The following is an 18923-nucleotide window of genomic DNA, read 5'->3' as shown; positions in this document are numbered from 1 at the left end:
TTCCAAGCATGCGCATGGCCCCTATGTGCGCAGTTGTCCGATGCTCAGCTGCTGGGGCGATGCTGGGGTGACTTGGCTCGTATGCCCAGTGCAGCACACGTGCCATAGGTTCACCACCACTGATCTATGGAGATGAATGCAAAAGCTTGTGTCCACATGTAAAGCTGGACTGGGGCAAGAGCGCTTTGGTGTAATTTCACCAGTATCAAGATAGCCTGGGCCAATTCCTCAGCTGAAGTTGCTGCCCTATATTTATGAGAAGCATAATTTAACAATATCTGCCATGACTCTGGGAATACTATCAGACTTAACTGGAAAGAGAATATGGCATTAGATTTTTTGCATTTTTGGGTTCTTTCATCTGAAACTTCCATTGTAAGAATTGCTGCAGGCTGTCGTTTTTGTCTGCCATCCAGTGCACATTGGCAAGAGTGTTGTGTACTAGACTTTGTGTCTGGTCATAGAAGGAAAAAAAAGGGCTGCTGAGCCAGACTGTTTTGTTATTCCTTTAAAATTAAAAGCATATGAAACAGATGCGGCTTAATAAGTTTTTTTTATAAATAACATCAACTTAAATAACTTAAAACAATAAAGTTCAACTATAACTTAAAATAAAGTTTAATGCTGTAACAACAGAAAAAGCATGAATAACGGTGAAAAAAGTTAGAAGCCATATGCCCTAACAGGAATTATATAAAAAGATAGGTTATGTTACATAAAAACCCATATGATGTTGTCTGAATTTTTACTTCGTCGTTATATAAAAGAATATTTTGAGGAAAGTGAGATGAAGTACATTTCCCTTATTAATATTATTTTATATACAGTATTTTGTAACCTCTTTCAGAGCAGCATCAGGCATTCTTACTAATACATATGACTACATTGCAGTGGTGCAACCTTCATTTTCCATACTAGCTTTATTGTCTGAAAACCACAGTAATCCATTTTCAAATTGTTGTAATACTTATACTTTTTTCCTGGGAATTATTTAATACTGCTCAGCCTCCACTATTAGTACAGACTTAATTATCTGAAGACTCATTCCAGCAGCCATCAAGTCCAACTTATCTTACATAACATTTTATCTGCTTTATTATTATTATAGCAGCCATGTTTTAATTAAGCAGATAGGTTTATTTTAAATAAAATATCATCAGATAATCAAGTCATGATTGAACTCATAGGGGTAATTTAACTTAAGAATCTGCAAAGCTATCTTATACTAACATAAGGATTGAACAACTCTTTACAATTTTTTACAACTTTTAGTTACTAAATCTGATGTAGTGTATATCTCCATTTTGTTTTTAAAGGCAGTCTTTTAAAAATAAACATAAATGCGCAAGTCCAGCTTGTTCAGTTTTTCAGTAGTATTCCAGCTTCTCTTCCATGTACGTTCAAACAGTCCCCTTTTCAAATGAAATTGTTTTGCTGGAACTGGTTCTTCATAGATAATATATATATGATTAGGATACTGCAAATGGAAGGAAATGGGAAGATATATCTTCTTTACTTGTTTTTTGGCCTCTCTTGGGGGCACCGTTCTGCTTCAATGCAATATACATCTCCTTCCCTTTGTGGGTCCAGTTTGCTGAAGCATATGTATTATAATGATTTTCTTGAATTAGTTCTATGAAGTTGCAGTCCTCATTACACACTTTCTGTATAAAAAAAGTGGGAAAAGAATGACAACTAATGATAAGTTGAACACAGAAGCACTTAGGTGGGATATGTAGCATATGATGAAAACTGCCCTTGAAATACAGTTTACCCAAATACTTTAAAAATGTGTTATCTTTGCAAAGCTATTAAATCTTTTAAAGTGAATAACTTATATTGATGCAAAGCAATAATTTGCACTGTGAAAAGTTTTGGACATGATTTGGTTGAAATCCTGGCTCAGATCAAGGAAAGTGCAAAATTTTCATTCAAATCATTCTGCTGGTTAACATACATTGTAATTTGCCTCACCCCAGAAAAAGGTTGCTGCAGGCTGTTCTACCATTCTGAACAGGGGAAGGTGAAGGAGAAGACTTCATGCAACAAGGAGATGGTACTAGCTGAAAAACATAGCATACTTCATAAGGATTCTCATGTGCTCCAAGCTTGTCCGTTGCGAATCTTAGTCAAGGATCAAGCTAGGATGTGGGTGACATAATTATTAGATCAGAGGGAAAGCCACAAATGAATAGGCAGATACTGTAGATCGGGTCAGGGTGGGGAAAGTACAAACAAGGAATCTGGGCCTAGCTAAAGAACTGTCTTCTGCCCTGCCGGTGCTTCCTTTTATCTGGCTTCTGGAACGGTTGAAACAAAGCAAAAAGGCCGAGCTGTCCTTAGGTGATGTTGCATTCCAAGATAGGACAGAGCTGAAAGGCTGTTCCCAGCCATTTGCAAAAGCAGTAGCATTAAGCGATCCTTCATCTGCCACTGTAGACTTTAGAGCCATTGTATAAAATGACATTGTTTCAAAGAAAACATACTTTTCAACATTAAATGCAAGCTGCTGGTAATACTTATGCCAGTACCTTTCCATAAAGTTTCCCCGACTTGTTCATGGCTAGAAAGTATTCACTTGCCACTCCTTTGATTGCCACTATTCCAACTGCCACTGTTCTTATTTCTAGAATACCTGTGGAGAATAAAAGAGAGATCTGTAGTCCATGCATTTGCTTTTGACAAAGCATCACAAGGCTATTTACCCTAATAATGTTACTTTATTATTTTCTTGAATGGATGATAAATCGACAAGCAGGAATTTAGAAATACCAAATCTGTTTAATACAACTGCATACAGTTAGTATTTTTAATATCCATTTTAAAAACCAGAGTTATTCTATGATGTAAGTAAGCCCCATTCAAGTGTGGGGTGAAAAAAGAACTGCAGCGTTACTTGAGTTTCATACGTACATAAATTGTACTAATATCCTCCATATATGTCTAGTAGAAGTGCTTAATAAATGTATATATGCTATAATAACCATTCTAAATCACATGTTTGGAAGGTAGTACATTCCTTGAGCAGAACTTGACTAAGTATACAGCTTTATTACAGGCTGGAGGAGTTGTTTTTCCATTTCTACCCCCCAAAGTCTTAAAGCATTTTAAAAAAAATATATATATATAGTGCCATCTCCATGCAAGATCACAAACCTTAGAACTTGTAAATGATAGAAAACAGACCATGGAAGATAAACTATCTGCCTGACCCTTATGGCTGTTGAAAACTGATAGGCACTGTGTCATATAAAGAGAAACAAATTGAATTTACTGTTGGAACTTTTTCAGTGAGATGTTTAAGCTGTATAATTAGATGCTCTTCTTGCTTTCATTTTTATTCTCTGAGTTGGTTCAGAATACTTCATCTATTAAGGAAATCTACATTTGAGAAATTAATTTCTGCACATGCTGCAGATCACTTTCTAGATTGAGTTTTTGTGCACAAAAATACAGGCTTACGACAGCATGGAGGTTTCCATCTGTTTTCTAGAAGTGCACGTAAAGTGTCTTTTTCTGGATTCAGACCGTAAGTGTTTCCAAACAGGAGGCACCTAATCTTACCCAATTGTTGCTCTTCTTCTGTAGGTACATGAAGAATAGCAAATGATGGTATAGTGTGTGTTTGTGTGCATGCATGTTCCATCTACCATGGAGGTGGCAAAGAAGCAATCTAGCTGAGCACACCATTTTGTCTCATCTTCCCCTCCAACATTTATCAAACCCATCTTTAAGTATTGCTATTTGACTTCACATTTGACAAATTTTATAGTTACACTTCACTTGATCATTCCTTCATAGCCTTGGGTCACACTTGAACACATTTCACCTGGAAATTCATGTCGTCCTATTTGTTATCTGATTACAGGTTGTCCCTGCTTTTATGACAGCCCCTCCCACATAATGGGAGGGTTTGGAAGATAAACTGCTAAGCAAAGGCAAATGGGGGGAGTGGCAGGCCTATGGGAGGCTGATAGGCAATATTTTCTTCTCCCCTGAGTGTTTTCCCAGGGACAGAGCTGTCGGGAGTATTTGGAAAACTGGAGAACTTACTAATGAACAGATGTGCATATAAATAGGTTAGCTAGTCTGTCAACGGAAACATCAGAGTGGATCACTTATTTATATATCTATTTCAAAATAGATAGCCAAGCATCCTGTTCCACATACCAGGTTAGGTCCCATGTGTTACCTAGCCAAGGATTCAGTCTAGGTTCTGTCCCCTGTTGGCTTGTTTGCCCTTTAGCTAGGAGTATACTGTAAATAGGAGTACAGGAATGTCCATGCCTTTGGACCTTTTTCAACCATATCACATGCATGCTATGTGACAAAACAATATGGTATTTGTGTGGATGGTCATCTTTTAAAAGAAAAAAAGTGAAAGCCACTTCAGTTCTTCACAGAGTTAATCACTGAAGTTCTTCACTGGTTGTGGGGAGGGTTTTGCATTAATGTTGATGGGAAGGAAGTGAACCATACCAGCTCCTGGGCCAGCACAGTGCCCCATCACATTCTACAGTGTGTCACAGGCACAGAATGCATCCTGGCTCGCCTTCTTTTTGCCTCGGCCAATATAGCAGCAGTAAGGGCTGTTGATATTCCTGCAAGGAATGGAAAGGCTGAAATCTGCTATTAACCTTAGGGTCACAGCCTAGGTGCACTTTAAAATCCTGGCCTGGATTGCCACCCAGTTACCATTCAGATAAATGCTGAAAAACACAGGGTTAATATTCAGTGCTGTGTTAGATGTTGAGTGCTGGGTTAAGGTTTTCTAAAACATGCATATATAGTCACCTTGATCACTTACTCATTTTCAAGATGTTTTTAATTTCTAACTAAAATGTGCCTGTACATGTGGCCTTAATTTCAATATCTTGAGAAAAATCTAAACATAGCAAAATATATTATGCATAAGTATCTTTGGAGATCATAAATTGCCTCTCTGACAATTTATTACAGCCATAATATGATATCATTGTTTTTTTAATTTAAAACTCCCATACAGTTGAATTGGAAGAGGCCATCAGGCCTTTGGGTCCAGCCTGCTGTTCAGTGCAGGACTCCAAGTTAAACCATCTCTCTAAAGTGGCTGTCTAGTTGCATCTTGAATACCTCTAATGTGGGAGAGCCCACAACCTCTCCAAGTCATCGGTCCATTGTTGTACTGTTCTAACAGTCAGGAAATATTCCCCAATACCTAACTGGAATCTTGCTTCCTGTGACTTGAGCCCATTATTCCATGTCCCGCACACAGGGATGCTCAGGAAGGGATTCTCTCCTTCCTCTTTGTGACAACCTTTCAAGTACTTGAACAGTACTATTGTCCATTCAGTCTTCTTTTTTCAAGGCTGAACATGCCCAGTGCTTTCAGTCTCTCCTCTTAGGGCTTTGTTTTTAGTCCTTGGGATTATCCCTGTTGCCCTCCTCTAAACCCTTCCCAGCTTGTCTGCAACTTTCTTAAACTACCTTACCCATAACTGGTCACAGTATTCCAGATGAGGCCTAACCAGTGCTGAATAAAGGGGAAACTTCATGGGGTTTGGAAATGATACTTCTATCAGTGCAGCCCAAAATAGCATTTTCCCTTTTTACAGCCACATCACATTGTTGACTCACATTCAGCTTCCAGTCTCCAACAATTCCAAGATCTTTCTCACTTGCAATATTATTGAGCTGAGGATTCCCCATTTTGTAATGATGCATTTGGTTTCTTCTTCCTAGCTGCAGAACTTGGCATTTGTCCCTATTGAATTTCATTCTGTTGTATTCAGCCCAGTGCTCCATCCTATCAGAATCACCTTAAATCTTGTATCTTTTCCCCCAGGCATTAGCTAACCCACCCAGTTTTGTATTGTTTGAAAATCTGATAACCGTTCCCTGTACGCCGTCATCCAATCATTAATAAAAATGTTGTAGAGCACTGGGCCCAGGACCAAACCCTGCAGTACCCCCGCTGGTTACTTCTCTCCAGTTTGAGAAGGTGCCATTGATGAGCACTCTTTGAGTCTGATTCTGTAGCCAACTGTGGATCCACATGACCATTGTTCCATGTATCCTACTTTTAGCTAGTTTGCTAATCAGGATATCATGGGGCACTTTGTCAAAAGCTTTGCTGATGTCAAGATACATTATGTTCATAGCACTCCCACAGTCCATCAGGGAGGTTTCCCAATCAAAAATGAAATCAGATTAATCTGGCAGTTTGTGTTCTTGAAAAATTCATGTTGGATTCTGGTAATCTTGCCTTGTTTTCAAGGTGTGTGCAGATAGACTGTTTTATAGCCTGCTCCAAAATTTTCCCAGGGGTGGATGTCAGACAGAGTGGTCTGTAGCTATCATTTCCCCATCGACACTGAATAGCTGAAACTGCATTTCTTTCCTCTGTTTTTTACTTTCAACTACCTGAAGAAGGCTCTTTTGTTTCTTCTAGCATCCTTCACTAACCTCAGTGCATTCCTGACTGTAGTCTTCCTGACACTACCCCTGCAATTCCATGTTACCAGCTTGTATTCTTCCTTTGTAGCCTGGGCTTCCTTTCGCTTTGTATATGTGCCCTTTTTTGTTTTAGGTCATCTCTAAGCTTTTTATGAAGTCATATGGGCTAATTCTGTTGTCTTCTACCCCTGTTCCTTGTTGGAATTCAGAATGCAGGTTCCATGTGCACTTGAATTGCTTATCACCATCACCATCTTATTGTAAGCTTAACACTAATTGCAGAATCATTTGCAATGTCAGGGCTAACTTAAATACATTTAGCATAATAGCACTATAACTGTAACTGTTATTTCAGTATATGCATTCAGCATTGCTTTTCAAATGCCTACAGGACTATGTATGTGTGTATAGTTACGTGCTCTGGAATTAAGCTGTGAGGAGGACATATTTGCTGAAGTCACCACATTAATTGGAGGGTTAATATAAAATGGAATTGCAAGGAACTCCTAAAGGACCTCTCATTAAAATGGCAAATGTAAAGCGGTGCACATTGGTCAAACATCCCATCTTTAGAAGCCAATTGGCTCCAGCTGGGAGACTGACTAGCTGACAACATGTTTGTCAGCAGAGCTTTCATATATGTGGGCTAACAGGCAGAGCACTGAAACCACAAAGGGCGGGGGCAGGGACCACTGCCAGGTTGATATGTGTGCCTTTGGCATCTATTTACGGACCAGCTCCCTTTTATTCTTTTTTATTATTTTTATTTGTGGGCTGATTACTGGCAACTGTTTGAAAAGAATGCTGGATTAGATAGGCATTATGTCTGATGAAGCATGGTACCTCTTAGGGTCTTTAAATAGGTTGAGGACTGATGAGCCTATAGAAGGTGTATCCACCTGCACACATCCTATTGGACCCATGAAGTATAAGTGCCCACACACACTAACCTTGGCAGTGGGAAGTCAGAAAGGGTCACTCCCATTTATAGTTTTTTATGGGAAAATCTGTTTCCTATAAAGAGGCAATACTGAAGACATGCTGAAGACATAATGTCTGTTTGTTTACCAATAAACAAGTGGAGCATATTGGAAAGAAAAAGAATCATGATGCAGCTCCACAATCACTAATTCTGCATAACATTCCTAGAGAGTAACAGTGTGTGCCCCACTGCAGCATTGTATAATTACACTGTAAGCTCTTTGCCTTTCTTTCTGCTCTTTTCAAACGACTTCTTTTCCTTTCCACATACATTGAACACTGATCAGTCTTTGGTCTGTAAGTAGAAAAGCAAAACAAAGCTCAGCCATGAGCTCCATTCCAAATCATTAGCAAGCAATCTGCTTAATAAAATGTAGCAACTCATGACCTGCTAGGCTGATCATATGACCTAATTTAAAGATTGTATTTATTTCTATTTGAGGGTGTCTTCCTTTTGAAGGTTGTTCAGCCCAAGTCTGGTTTCAAGATAAACATTAAAAGGGAAAGCAGGGGCCTTGAGGTTCTCCTGCAATGGACAGCCAGTTGATCAAACACACAAGTCCCCTGGTCAGACTCTTCTGCATTATGGCACGATATATTCCAAAACCAGAGGTGGTGTGCACCTGTACACCAACAGTGTGATATAGAGCCTGGACAGGAGGATGCTTTTGCACTCATGTCCTGCTGTGGGATTCCTGTGGTCAGCAGGTCAGAAGCTATGTGAACAGAATGCTGAACACAATGCTTGGTCTGATCCAGCAGGTGACTCCTCTTATGTTCACCTTTAATGACAGTGATTTTTTCAAAATGTACAGCTATACATATATTAGCAAATGCAAATTTATTTCCCCCCCTTTTGATAAAGGGTTTCTTCTTTTTTGATGATGCACAAGTGGCCACCTTACATTACATATCAGGATAGTAGCATTCTTGTTGCCGTATAACAGGCATTTCCCAAAATGTGCTCAGTGACTCTGTTCACAGATAACAACAGCAAATTGTAGATTGATTAAATATCCCATGTTATGCTGGGGTTGTGCATTGTCACCATTTTTATATATGTGTGATGTCCCATCGGGCTGACTCTAGGTCGCTCCATAATGTCCTAACACAGACAGTATTTTATTTTTTTATTTATTTAAAACTTTTATACACAGTCTGCTACCAAGGTCTTGGGACAGTCTTACAATAAAACAGAGTGAAGCATAGCATTTAAATAAGCTTTCTATACAATAAAACCCCACTTTAAAATCACAATCAAACCTTAAAATACTGGGAAAGTAAAAAGGTTTTGAGCTGGCTCTGGATAGAATAAAGTGTCAGTGCCAGGTGAACCTTTCTGGGGAGCATATTCCATAATCAGGACACCACCTCAGAGAAGGCCCTTTTCTGGGTAGCCACCCTCCTAATCTCCTTCAAGGAGGGCTCCCGAAGAAGGCCCTCCAACCGAATCTTAACGGGCAGGCAGGCACATAGGGAAGAAGACGCTCATTCAGATATCCAGGCCCTAAGCCGTTTAGGGCTTATAGATTAATTGTGGGTAAAACAACCCAAAGGTAACCTAACTGTAAGCTAACTTTGGGTTATTTAACCCATAGTGTCCAGGTTCGCAAAGTTGCCTTTCAGAATTGTGGCAGCACACAGTCCTGGCAAACAGTGGATTAATTAACCTAAGAATTGTCTCTGTTGCATGCAGAGCGGGTCTCTGTGTCTCTGGGTCTTTTAAAAGCTTAAAACTCTGTCACACACTAGTCCTCCAAATAACTTTTCAGAAGAAAACTTCCTTTTCCTCATAACAATTTTATTACTGATCTGCCCACCATCACGCTACTGAATAAGTACTGAGAATGGTCTGAACTGAAGGCAAATTATATGGCTCAGCTACTGAAGCTATGGCAGTTTGTATTGGGAGCTGATTTCCCCCTTAATCGTTTCAAGCTTCTAAAATAACAAACGGTCTCTTTGCAAAATAGCTCTTTATTGCCAATTCACAACTAGCAAGCTACAGCCACTGGAAGGCTAGTCTCTAAGCATAAACAAAATGATTTGTTGAACCCAAACGAGAAGCTACTTCCAAAACCACTCCTTTTCAGTAAGGAGCATGAGTCCCTCTGGAGAAGAGCTGATCTTTGAGATCTAGGTAGAGCTTCTAACCAAGTAGCTTTTCTACCATATGCCACATCATGGGCTCAAGGGCTGGACAAGGTAAGGTCTCGTCCTCCCATCCCTTTGTACCCTCCCTTCTCTTCCATATCCTGACCTCATGGTCTGTCTGGGTACCTGGAGGCAATGGCCTCGAGACAACCCCACCCTCCTCTGCCCTCACGATTCCCACACTCCCCATTTCCCAGCTGTCACCATCTTTATCCAAAGAGTTAGTGCAACTCTGATCCTGCGAAGCAAGCTAAAAATAACTGCCTTGTTCATTTCTAGCAGTTCGGTTTGAAGTAGTTCTGATTCTGATTTAATATCATTCAAGATTGCCATGTTAATAAAGTAGACTAGCAATCAATACTTTTCTTGCAAAACCTACCATCTCTTTAGCGATAGTGATCTGTACTGTCTCTTAGAGCCAACAAGAGGCATGTTCCATAGTGAAATTATGACATAAGAAACTCAGACAGAAACCATTCAAAAACAGCATGTCTGTTCTATTGCTATGTAAATAACATGACCCCAGAAACAGAACTGGAAACACAAAAGACAACTTTCATGAAGAAAATCCCAAACAGTACAGCAAGGTTGCCCTGACAGTAGTGTCAAATGTAGCTCAAAATGACCTGCAGCACAGAAATACTCTGCTTTACCTGTTAGAATTTTTGTACTCTTGCACTGCATTTGTCATGTCAGTTCTTTTCAGAAAGAAGAGAAGCTACTTGTTGGCTTCAATCCATTCCTCCAGTGTAGGAAAGGCAAAGATGACTTTACTCAAGAAACAAAATGTACAAGACTAAGCCTAATTTATGAAATCATTAGTACTTCAGAGTGACTGGAAATATACCGCATTCACAAACAAATATCTTGCTTTAGAAGTGGGATGAAACAATTGTCTTCCTGGTTTAGAACATTTATTTTGGGGGATTATTCCCTTTCCAGCTGAACTAGCATGATCACTGGAAAATTTGAATGGCATGTCCTAAGTATTCCACTGTTAAGCTTTTTGATGCAACTTTTCCTATAGTCATGCAAAAGCATATTTTGGATTGTTGGGAATTAAACTTGCCCAAAATCACCTTCAGAGTTGATGGGCACACGAAGCTGCCTCCTAATGAATCAGATCATCGGTTCACCCAGCTAAGCTGGATGTGACAGTTTTGCATCTTGGCCTTTCTCATTTTTAGGATTCCCAGGGATTGAACCAGGAGGCGTCTGCATAGAAAGCATGTTCCATGCCACTGTGCTTATGGCCCTCCCTTTTCTGCAGCCCTTCATTTCTCAAGGAACAAATGGAAAGTTGAGTGCAGTTCTTCCTTAATGCATGTGATCATTAATAAATCATATGAGATATTTATGCATTGCCGTGGCAAGCATCAGTCTCAGTCTGGCCACAGATAAACCCATCTCCAAGAAGATGCTTTATTTTGAGGCAAAGACTGAGGTGCCCCAACGGCATCAGGGGATGACATCTCTGATGCAGTAACCTCGATGAGGCTCACATGTGTAAGACACATCCTTAAACCATGGCTCCTTCCCAGCGTTTCGCATGTTCTTTGGAAGTGACAACACAATATCAACACTTTACCACAGGCAATTAGTCATTGCAGCACTGTCGCCGAGTGCCTCCAAATGGAATTTGACAGATTTTTTTCATGGTGTAACAATAAAATTGTAAACTACAGAAATACACTTTGCAGAGGCTACACTTCGGTTTTCAGTGACTGTTTTAAATTTAAATTTTCATCACATTGCGTTTGGCAAGGATAGTTTCCTCTGCTACAGAACTTCTCCCTTCAGCACAGGGATGTCCCATATTGGACCTTGTCATTCCTAAATTTGTACACCCATAAGTCTGCTTGCAACAAGAAAGTAACATCCTTGCAGCACTGAAGTAATGTCTTTGGCTGAGTGAACAATGAACCCAAACTTTTGAGCACCATCTTCCATTAACTATGCCTGCTTGGAATTGTGGGGGCTGTGGTCCCACACATCCAGAAGGCTGCGCTCTATCCACTCTTTCAGTGATACCACCTAATAGAGGATTGCTTCTTCGATACATCATGAGATACTTCTAATAGCTGCATATGATTCAGCCATCTTTGCATTTAGTCTCTATTCGTATTTGATATGGTTATTTAATCTGAAATTCAAAATCTGATCTTCAAGAAGCAGGAAAGAAATCCATTTCTATCAGTTTACAAACTTGCAGTGGTACAAATAAGAGTTCTTACAGGAAGGTGGAGTTCATGTGTACACAGCTTGAAAAGCAAACAGTTGTAGTTATTCTTTCTCTGAATTGTAGTATGTGAATTTTGAAACTAGGAAAGGGGACAGGAAAAACTTGGATGAGCTGCAGCTAACTTGTGTTTCTAATTAATGGGGATTGAGAATGCTTTTTTTTTCTTTTAGTTCATATGACCTTTAAAGATGAAGCAAGGTCAAGTCAAATCTCTATGTATTCTTTATCCGACCCTACTTAAGTGTAGTTGATGCTGTTTGCTTGTTTGAGAATTTTGAAATGTGAATTGCAATCACAAAAGCATACAAAAGGTCGATGTTTTATGTAAAAATAACTTCTGATTGCCTTTATTAACGTTACCGGATGCATACCATAATGATGGACCAGACTTAAGTGGAAGAGTTTCTAGAAGCAGTATTATTTATTTTCCATATATTTTTGGATATATACCAGCTTCCCACAGGATTCTTCAAGCAAGAGTTTTGCCTGCCCAAACTCTTCAGCAAATGGTGCAAACATGCTGCCTCTGATAACAGAAGTCAAAGCAAGCCAGCAAAGCTAGTAGGCATTGATAGCCTCCTCCACCTCCATGAATGCATTTGGTTCCCTTTTAAAGCCATACAAAAGTGACACAAACTAGTCCACACACCCATATCGTGCCAATTGTATACCATCTGCACTAACTACCAGTTGAGGTTCAGGCCCAATTCAAAGTGCTTGATTTAGCATATACAGCCCTAAACGGCTTGGGAGCAGGATACCTGAAGGACTGCTTTCTCCCATTTGTACCTACCCATCCATATAGATCTGAGTCAGAGGCCCTTCTTAAAGAACCATCTTTCGAAAAGTTGAGGAGGATGGCAAGTAGAAGGAGGGCCTTTTTGGTGGTTGTGCCACACCTCTGGAATAGGCACCCCAAAGAAGTTTTTCTTGGTGTGTTCATTACTAGCATTTCAGCACCAGGAGAAAACTGTTCTAATTTCCAGGAATTTTAATTGTTTTTTAATTGGTGTGTGTGTGTCTGTGTGTGTTTGTGAATTTCAAATCAATGATTTTAAGCTACCTTGTCCATGTTGTAGCATTGTATTATTTTATGGAATTATTTGCAGGACACCAAGTTACACCGTCCCACTCAGATGGCTGTCCAGGTCCTTTTGCAATGTCTCTCTAGGCAGCTGGTCCCACTGTCCTATTGCTCTAGTGTCTCTTTTTCAACATCATGCATGCTGTTCAGGCCTATCCTGTTCCCCCCTCTCCACTAATTGCATTTTTTCCAAGCTAAGCAATCGCAGTTTTTGTAGCTGCTCCTCATAGAATGGAGTTGCTTCAACCTCCAGATCATTTTATTTGCCCTTCTGTGCACTTGTTCCAATCCAATACTGTCCTTTCCAAGGCAAGGTAACCAGAATTGTATGCAGTATTATAAGTGCAGTTGCAGCACTGATTTATGATCCTAGTTTTATTTTCAATTTATTTCCCGTGGTCATCATATTAAAATTAGAAATAAATGTACAACTGATAATTCATGTTCATGCTGATCTTTCTGCAAATGCACACATGAAAGTGTTTATTTCAAAACAGTGAATTTCTTTTTTTCTTTTCTTACTCTTGCATTATTTTCACTTTCATATCTCTATAGGATCAACTAAGATTAAAGCATAATAATCTGCAAATACAACTTTTGCAGATAACAGTTCTCTGACTGGTTTCAGCCTGCCTGAGAGTCATGGTGCACTGGCTGGTCACCTCTGACCACCATGCAGGGAGTGCACTAGCACTGTGTAGAACTTTAGTGCTCACAGGCCCATGCTGTATTGCATAAGGCCGCTGGCAGGAGGACATTTGGCTGCTTAAAATCGTGAGCGGCGTGAAGAGAGGTTCAGGGTGGAGGGGAAACTCAAACCACCACCAGCTGTTCTGCAGGCAGAAGGCTATCTTTGCATGTAGCCTATTAGCCTTAGAAATGCAACAAGAAAGTTAAGGTAGATAAAATTACAAAGCACAATTTTAAGAAAATTTTTGCAACTATTGTAAAGAATAAGCCACTTCGGCAGTTTACCAAGCCACCTGTTGCATAGCACTAACGCTGATTGGCGTTAAATATACTATATTAATAACATTCCATTTTTTCTCTTTTTGAATTAAGAGATAGTTATTAATAACAGCTATCAAATAATTGTTTGAGAAACAAAAACAAGGTACGTTCCAAATGAATTTTTTAAAATGCCAAGAATGCCAACATTATCATTTACTTCCCTGCTGAGATGAAAAACTGTTCATTTGACAAATTTTTGTTAACTGATTGTTCTGGCTACATTAGCAAGTCATTAGTGTTCTGTAGAAAAAAGTGTTTAATGCATTCTTAAATGAGATTAAAAATATGAACCACTTTAGGAGCTACCGTCCATATTATTTGGGAATATACACATGAAGTTAATTGTGCATACAACTTGCTGCATGACAACCCTGTGAACTGTGCAGGAATGCATGAGAATGCCTGATGATGATGATGATGATGATGATGATGATGATGATGATATCATCACCTGAATGACCTATTTGCATACAATGTTTTTGCATGTATGCACCCAGATAAATCAATCAGGGGATCACTGTATGGATGATTTGTTGTTGTTGTTACTATAACAGCGAGCTCCATAAAGTCCTTTGATTCCATTTGCATGATAGTCTACAAATTAAACCTTTAGACATTTATGCTGATATGTACCTTTTACTTCAGGGCATTGACAGTCAATCAGACACTTCCAAAGAAGTAGTTTAGGACACAATATGATGCTGTCAATATACATTTCCTACGCAGGTACCATTTCTGTGAAAAATTATCTGCAATTGACACACAGATCACTTCAAATGCCACACATCTGTTTCTAAACAGGTATTTTCTCTGTCCTCTCTTACAGAGGTCAGCCTCAAGGGCTGTGCAAGGACTGGCCTCTATTTTGAAGGCATTCCTCAACTGAAGGGCTGTTATCTGCTTTTAAAGCTCCTTGGGAATTTGTCAAAGGATGTGATATAAATTCCTTAAACATTAAGTTTTATAGATGGAGAGCTGAGTGAGAGCAGCTAATTTAATGAGTAGAGAAGGAGCAAAACTTGAACTGAGGAATCTTGCTTCTCAGTTCAGTCTCTCAGTTTTGAACATCTTCAATGTTTCAGCAAATAACTCCTGCATTACTTTTCCAGTTTTTTGCTTTTTTCCATATGATGTCTGTTCAGATGAAACAGATTAATCACAAATCCAGAGTACGTCACCAATGCATACAGTTATGACCACTGTAACATTTGGCAGCAGAGTTTAGTATCCTCAGCACTGTATGGAGCACATAAATTGTAAGGGAGGGGGCCACAGCTCAGTGGCAAAGCATCTCCTTTGCATATAGAAAATCCCAGGTACAATGCCTTGGCTAGAAAACTGCCTGCTTAAATTCAGGAAGGCCACTGCCAGTTAGTGTTGACAGTGCTGGGCTAGATGAAGCAGGATTTTAAAGTCTGTTTTGAATTATGCATTGTATTTTAAATCTTTGTACTGCTGCTAGGTTTTATTCTAGCACTCATTTTATTTTACACTATAGTTTTAACCACTTAAATTTTTATTCTGTATTTAATACTGTTTTGTTTTGTTCTAAACTGATGTCCACCACTCAGAGAGCTTTGGCTGTTGGGCGGTATAGATATGTAATACATAAGTGCCAAAACGTAAAGATTAAATATGGGTCAAATGTGGATTATTGTTCAACCATGGGTGGTTGTTGAAATGTGGCTTTCGTGTTGTCAGAAACCAGCTGTGCTAACAAGCCATGGGTTATTCACCATAGGTTATTACCTCAACTGGTTTCAGACAGCATGATAATCCATGTTTCAGCAACAGATCCTTGTACCACAACCCATACTCAACCCTTAAGTGTGGGTTATTGTGTTATCTGAACCCAGTCAGTATAGGCAGCTTCTGATGTGTCCAAATGACCTGGACACTATCCAGATGGTTTCCTGAAGCTGCCGATCTTCAGGGGTGTTAGGCTGCAACCCCTGTACAATTCTACTCTAACACATTCAGAAGACCAAAGGTTCTTTAATCTATATTCACGAAGCAGGACAAAAGTGGAAAGAAAAGTTAATGTCAAATGAGAACTGAATAGAGAAAAGTCAGGCTGAAGTGGAGTAGTGGATAACAGAAAGTTAGATCTGTTCAAAGGAGGCTTTTCTGAAGAAGTGGAATATCTAGATAAGTATCTAAAAGAGGAGAAGAAAGATGTTTGATAGCAATTTTAGCCATTGGGAGCAGCATGAAAGTAGACTGATACCCACCAAAGGGAAACTGACAGGTGATTGCTGTTGATGAAGAAGAGGAGACATGAGGAAGGAAATAGTTGGGCAATCCAAGGATAGATCGTCTCCCAAATTGTGGAAGTTCAAAAAGGAAGAGTTTATTTGTTTGTTTATTTATTTAGGAGACTTCTATGCCGCCCCATTCGCCGAAGCCTCGGGGCGGCTCACAAACCATAAAGAAATAGAACAATAAAACTATATAAATTAACAATATAAATTAAGTTGCCCTGGCCAAAGAATAAAATGAATAAATAATATTAACAATTAAAATAACATTTGAATAAAAAGGGCTTCGCCTGGCGCCAAAAAACAAATAACGACGGCACCAGGCGAACCTCTCTGGGGAGTGCATTCCATAGATTGAGTTAAGAAGTAAAGGATGACATTAAGGTCCAGAAGACTGAGGCATGAGAAGATGTATTTAGATCTGACTCCACAAAGGCTATTGGAAGCCTTGGTGAAAATAGTTTTGGAGAAGTAAGTCAGTTTAAAAATTTAGAAGGGGCAAAATGGAAATTATACAATTGGAATACAACTTATAGGACTTGTAGTGACGACTTGCTCAATGCAGGAAATATGGAGTTAGACTTTGGAGCATTCCAAACAGATGTCTCTTCAGATTCCAGTTCAGGAATCCCAGTGAGGGAGGGAGGGAGGCATGGGTTGCCAAAATCAATGTAGATTACAACCTCAGCATACCCACAATCCATTCAATTCAATAAATCATTTTAAAAAGAAAGATAAGATTAGTCTGGCAGGATATGTTTCTGACAAATCCCAAAAGATCAGGAAGTATCATTGGAAAACAAAATAGGCACTCCAGATGCTCAAGTCAACACTACATTGTAGGTGCAAGTGGATATGCCCCCAAGTGATCCAGAGAGAGCAGAGCAAACAGAGAACAATGCTGTGAACATCCCATCCATCATAAAGTAATGCCACACAATTTAAAAAGTCCTGGGCAATTTATTAGAAGGATGATACCATTTGTTGAAAACTTAATACTGATCTTACCCAGGTAATAATCAAGAAGATACCGTATTACTAACTTTTATGAAATTATATTTTTTACACTATGGGTAAAGATAACCATCAGTTCACTAACCACTGGGAGGTAGGCATTAGAGAACAGCTGCTCCTTTCCAGAATGAAAAGCAGTATAAAACAGTCTATTAAATTACATGTAAATTAATGCCGAGAACATAAGCAGCAACTTCCTCCAGTCTGGCAGCACGTGTTTCCAGCTGTCAGGAGCTATCTGGCATTTCCTGAGTCCTTATATTTCCTAAACACTTTGATTTCACTGGCATAGTAATGGTGAGAGTTGACCACATGTAAAACTGAGACAAGACCAGTTTTCATCACCTTAAAACTAACAGGAAACCCACAAAGGTTCACTCTGACTCCAGTTTTCCTGCAAGCATTTTGTACATTTTCTTTGTCATACAGTGTTGATAAAAGGAAGCATGTTTTGTGAAGATAATATGTGCAGGAATGTATTGGGAAATAGATTAGACAAACTGCTGAAGATCTACTGAAAAGGGGTTTTATTCTCCAACTAGCAATCCTCAGAACAGAGCAGTCAACCCACCCTTGCTGGGTTTGGACTTCATGACAAGCTGTGCCCAGTGAGGGTGATTATGTAAATTGGGAAGCATGAGACTGGCAGACGTAGGGAGACTAATGCGAGTAATGGAAACAGCTGAATTGACCATGGACCTTCACTCTTGAGTCCACTTCCCAAGCAAAACAAAGATAAAAGCCCCTTTAACTGCAGTAGTTCATAGCCATCCCTGGTTCTCCTTGTCCCTCCCTTTCCTTCTGATGCACCTTTCCTATTGTAACTTAGACTTAGATTGAAACTCTGGGGTGGGGGGGGCGGTTCCCTTTTGCTTATGTTACTCTGTATCATCATCCCCTCAAGACACTGTGGTTTCCCAGCTGCACACACAAGTAGGGCCAAAGTACATTTATATTTTTTATTTATTTTATATTGCTAATTTTAATTTTATATTGTTATTTTTGTATTTTATTGTATTTTCTTGTGTTGTAAGCCGCCCCGAGGCTTCGGCAAGGGGTGGCATAGAAATGTTTTAATAAATACATAATAAATAAATAAATAAATAAACCATGTACTTGTCATTTTTGTCTGACATTTCCTTCCTTCCCTCCTTCCTTCCTTTCTTCCTATCTTTGCTTAGCCAACTCTCAAAGCTATAGCCTGGAGCAGATGACTGACATGGGGGCGAAGCATCTTCCTGACTCTTTATTCTACCTAAATAGAAACTAAAGGATTTGGTTAGCAATCAAACTACAAATAGTACCAAATAAGAATAATTTGATCTAGCTGTTAGTATTATCAGCACTTTTATTGGACAGTTGTGGGTGACTGCTCAGCCACTTGTTAGATGGTATCTTTGGCACCACTGGTTGATAACATGGTGCATTCCATTTTAGTGTTCTGCACGATTTTGGTAATCGTCTCAATTTGAAACATTTTTTCAAGAAAGGTGACATTTGGGTGCTTGTTAACATTCCTGGATAACCACTTACAGCATCCTTTATATTCCTGGGCTCATATGCAAGAACATTTTCTTTTCCTTTCTCTTTCTCTTGCCACAGTTTTCCTTCAAAATGAAACTGACTACATTAGACCTAATCAATATTTATTTATTTAAGTAAATATTTAAATAATCACATGAGCCTCGGGACGGCTTACATACAATAAATAAACATAATACAAATAGTACAATTTGTACTATTT

The 18923-nt window shown here is 39.2% G+C and overlaps 1 protein-coding gene across 1 annotated transcript in view; it reads right to left on the bottom strand.

Moving 5' to 3' along the window:
* Positions 1 to 534: 534 nt before the first annotated feature.
* FGF7 (fibroblast growth factor 7) overlaps positions 535 to 18923 on the bottom strand; it is a 38577-nt gene continuing 20188 nt past the window's right edge. The window contains exons 3-4 of the mRNA XM_044438593.1: positions 2532 to 2635; positions 535 to 1664 (exon numbers count right to left, since the gene is read on the bottom strand). Coding sequence (XP_044294528.1) covers positions 1470 to 1664; positions 2532 to 2635 — 299 coding nt within the window. The 3' untranslated portion in view covers positions 535 to 1469. The remainder of the gene's footprint in view (positions 1665 to 2531; positions 2636 to 18923) is intronic.

The sequence above is a fragment of the Varanus komodoensis genome, unplaced genomic scaffold (genome assembly GCF_004798865.1).
Source record: "Varanus komodoensis strain SLA01 unplaced genomic scaffold, ASM479886v1 scaffold33, whole genome shotgun sequence".
NCBI classification, from domain to species: Eukaryota; Metazoa; Chordata; class Lepidosauria; order Squamata; family Varanidae; genus Varanus; species Varanus komodoensis.
Note: the sequence above shows the minus strand (reverse complement) of the source record. Positions and strands in the feature narration are given on the sequence as shown.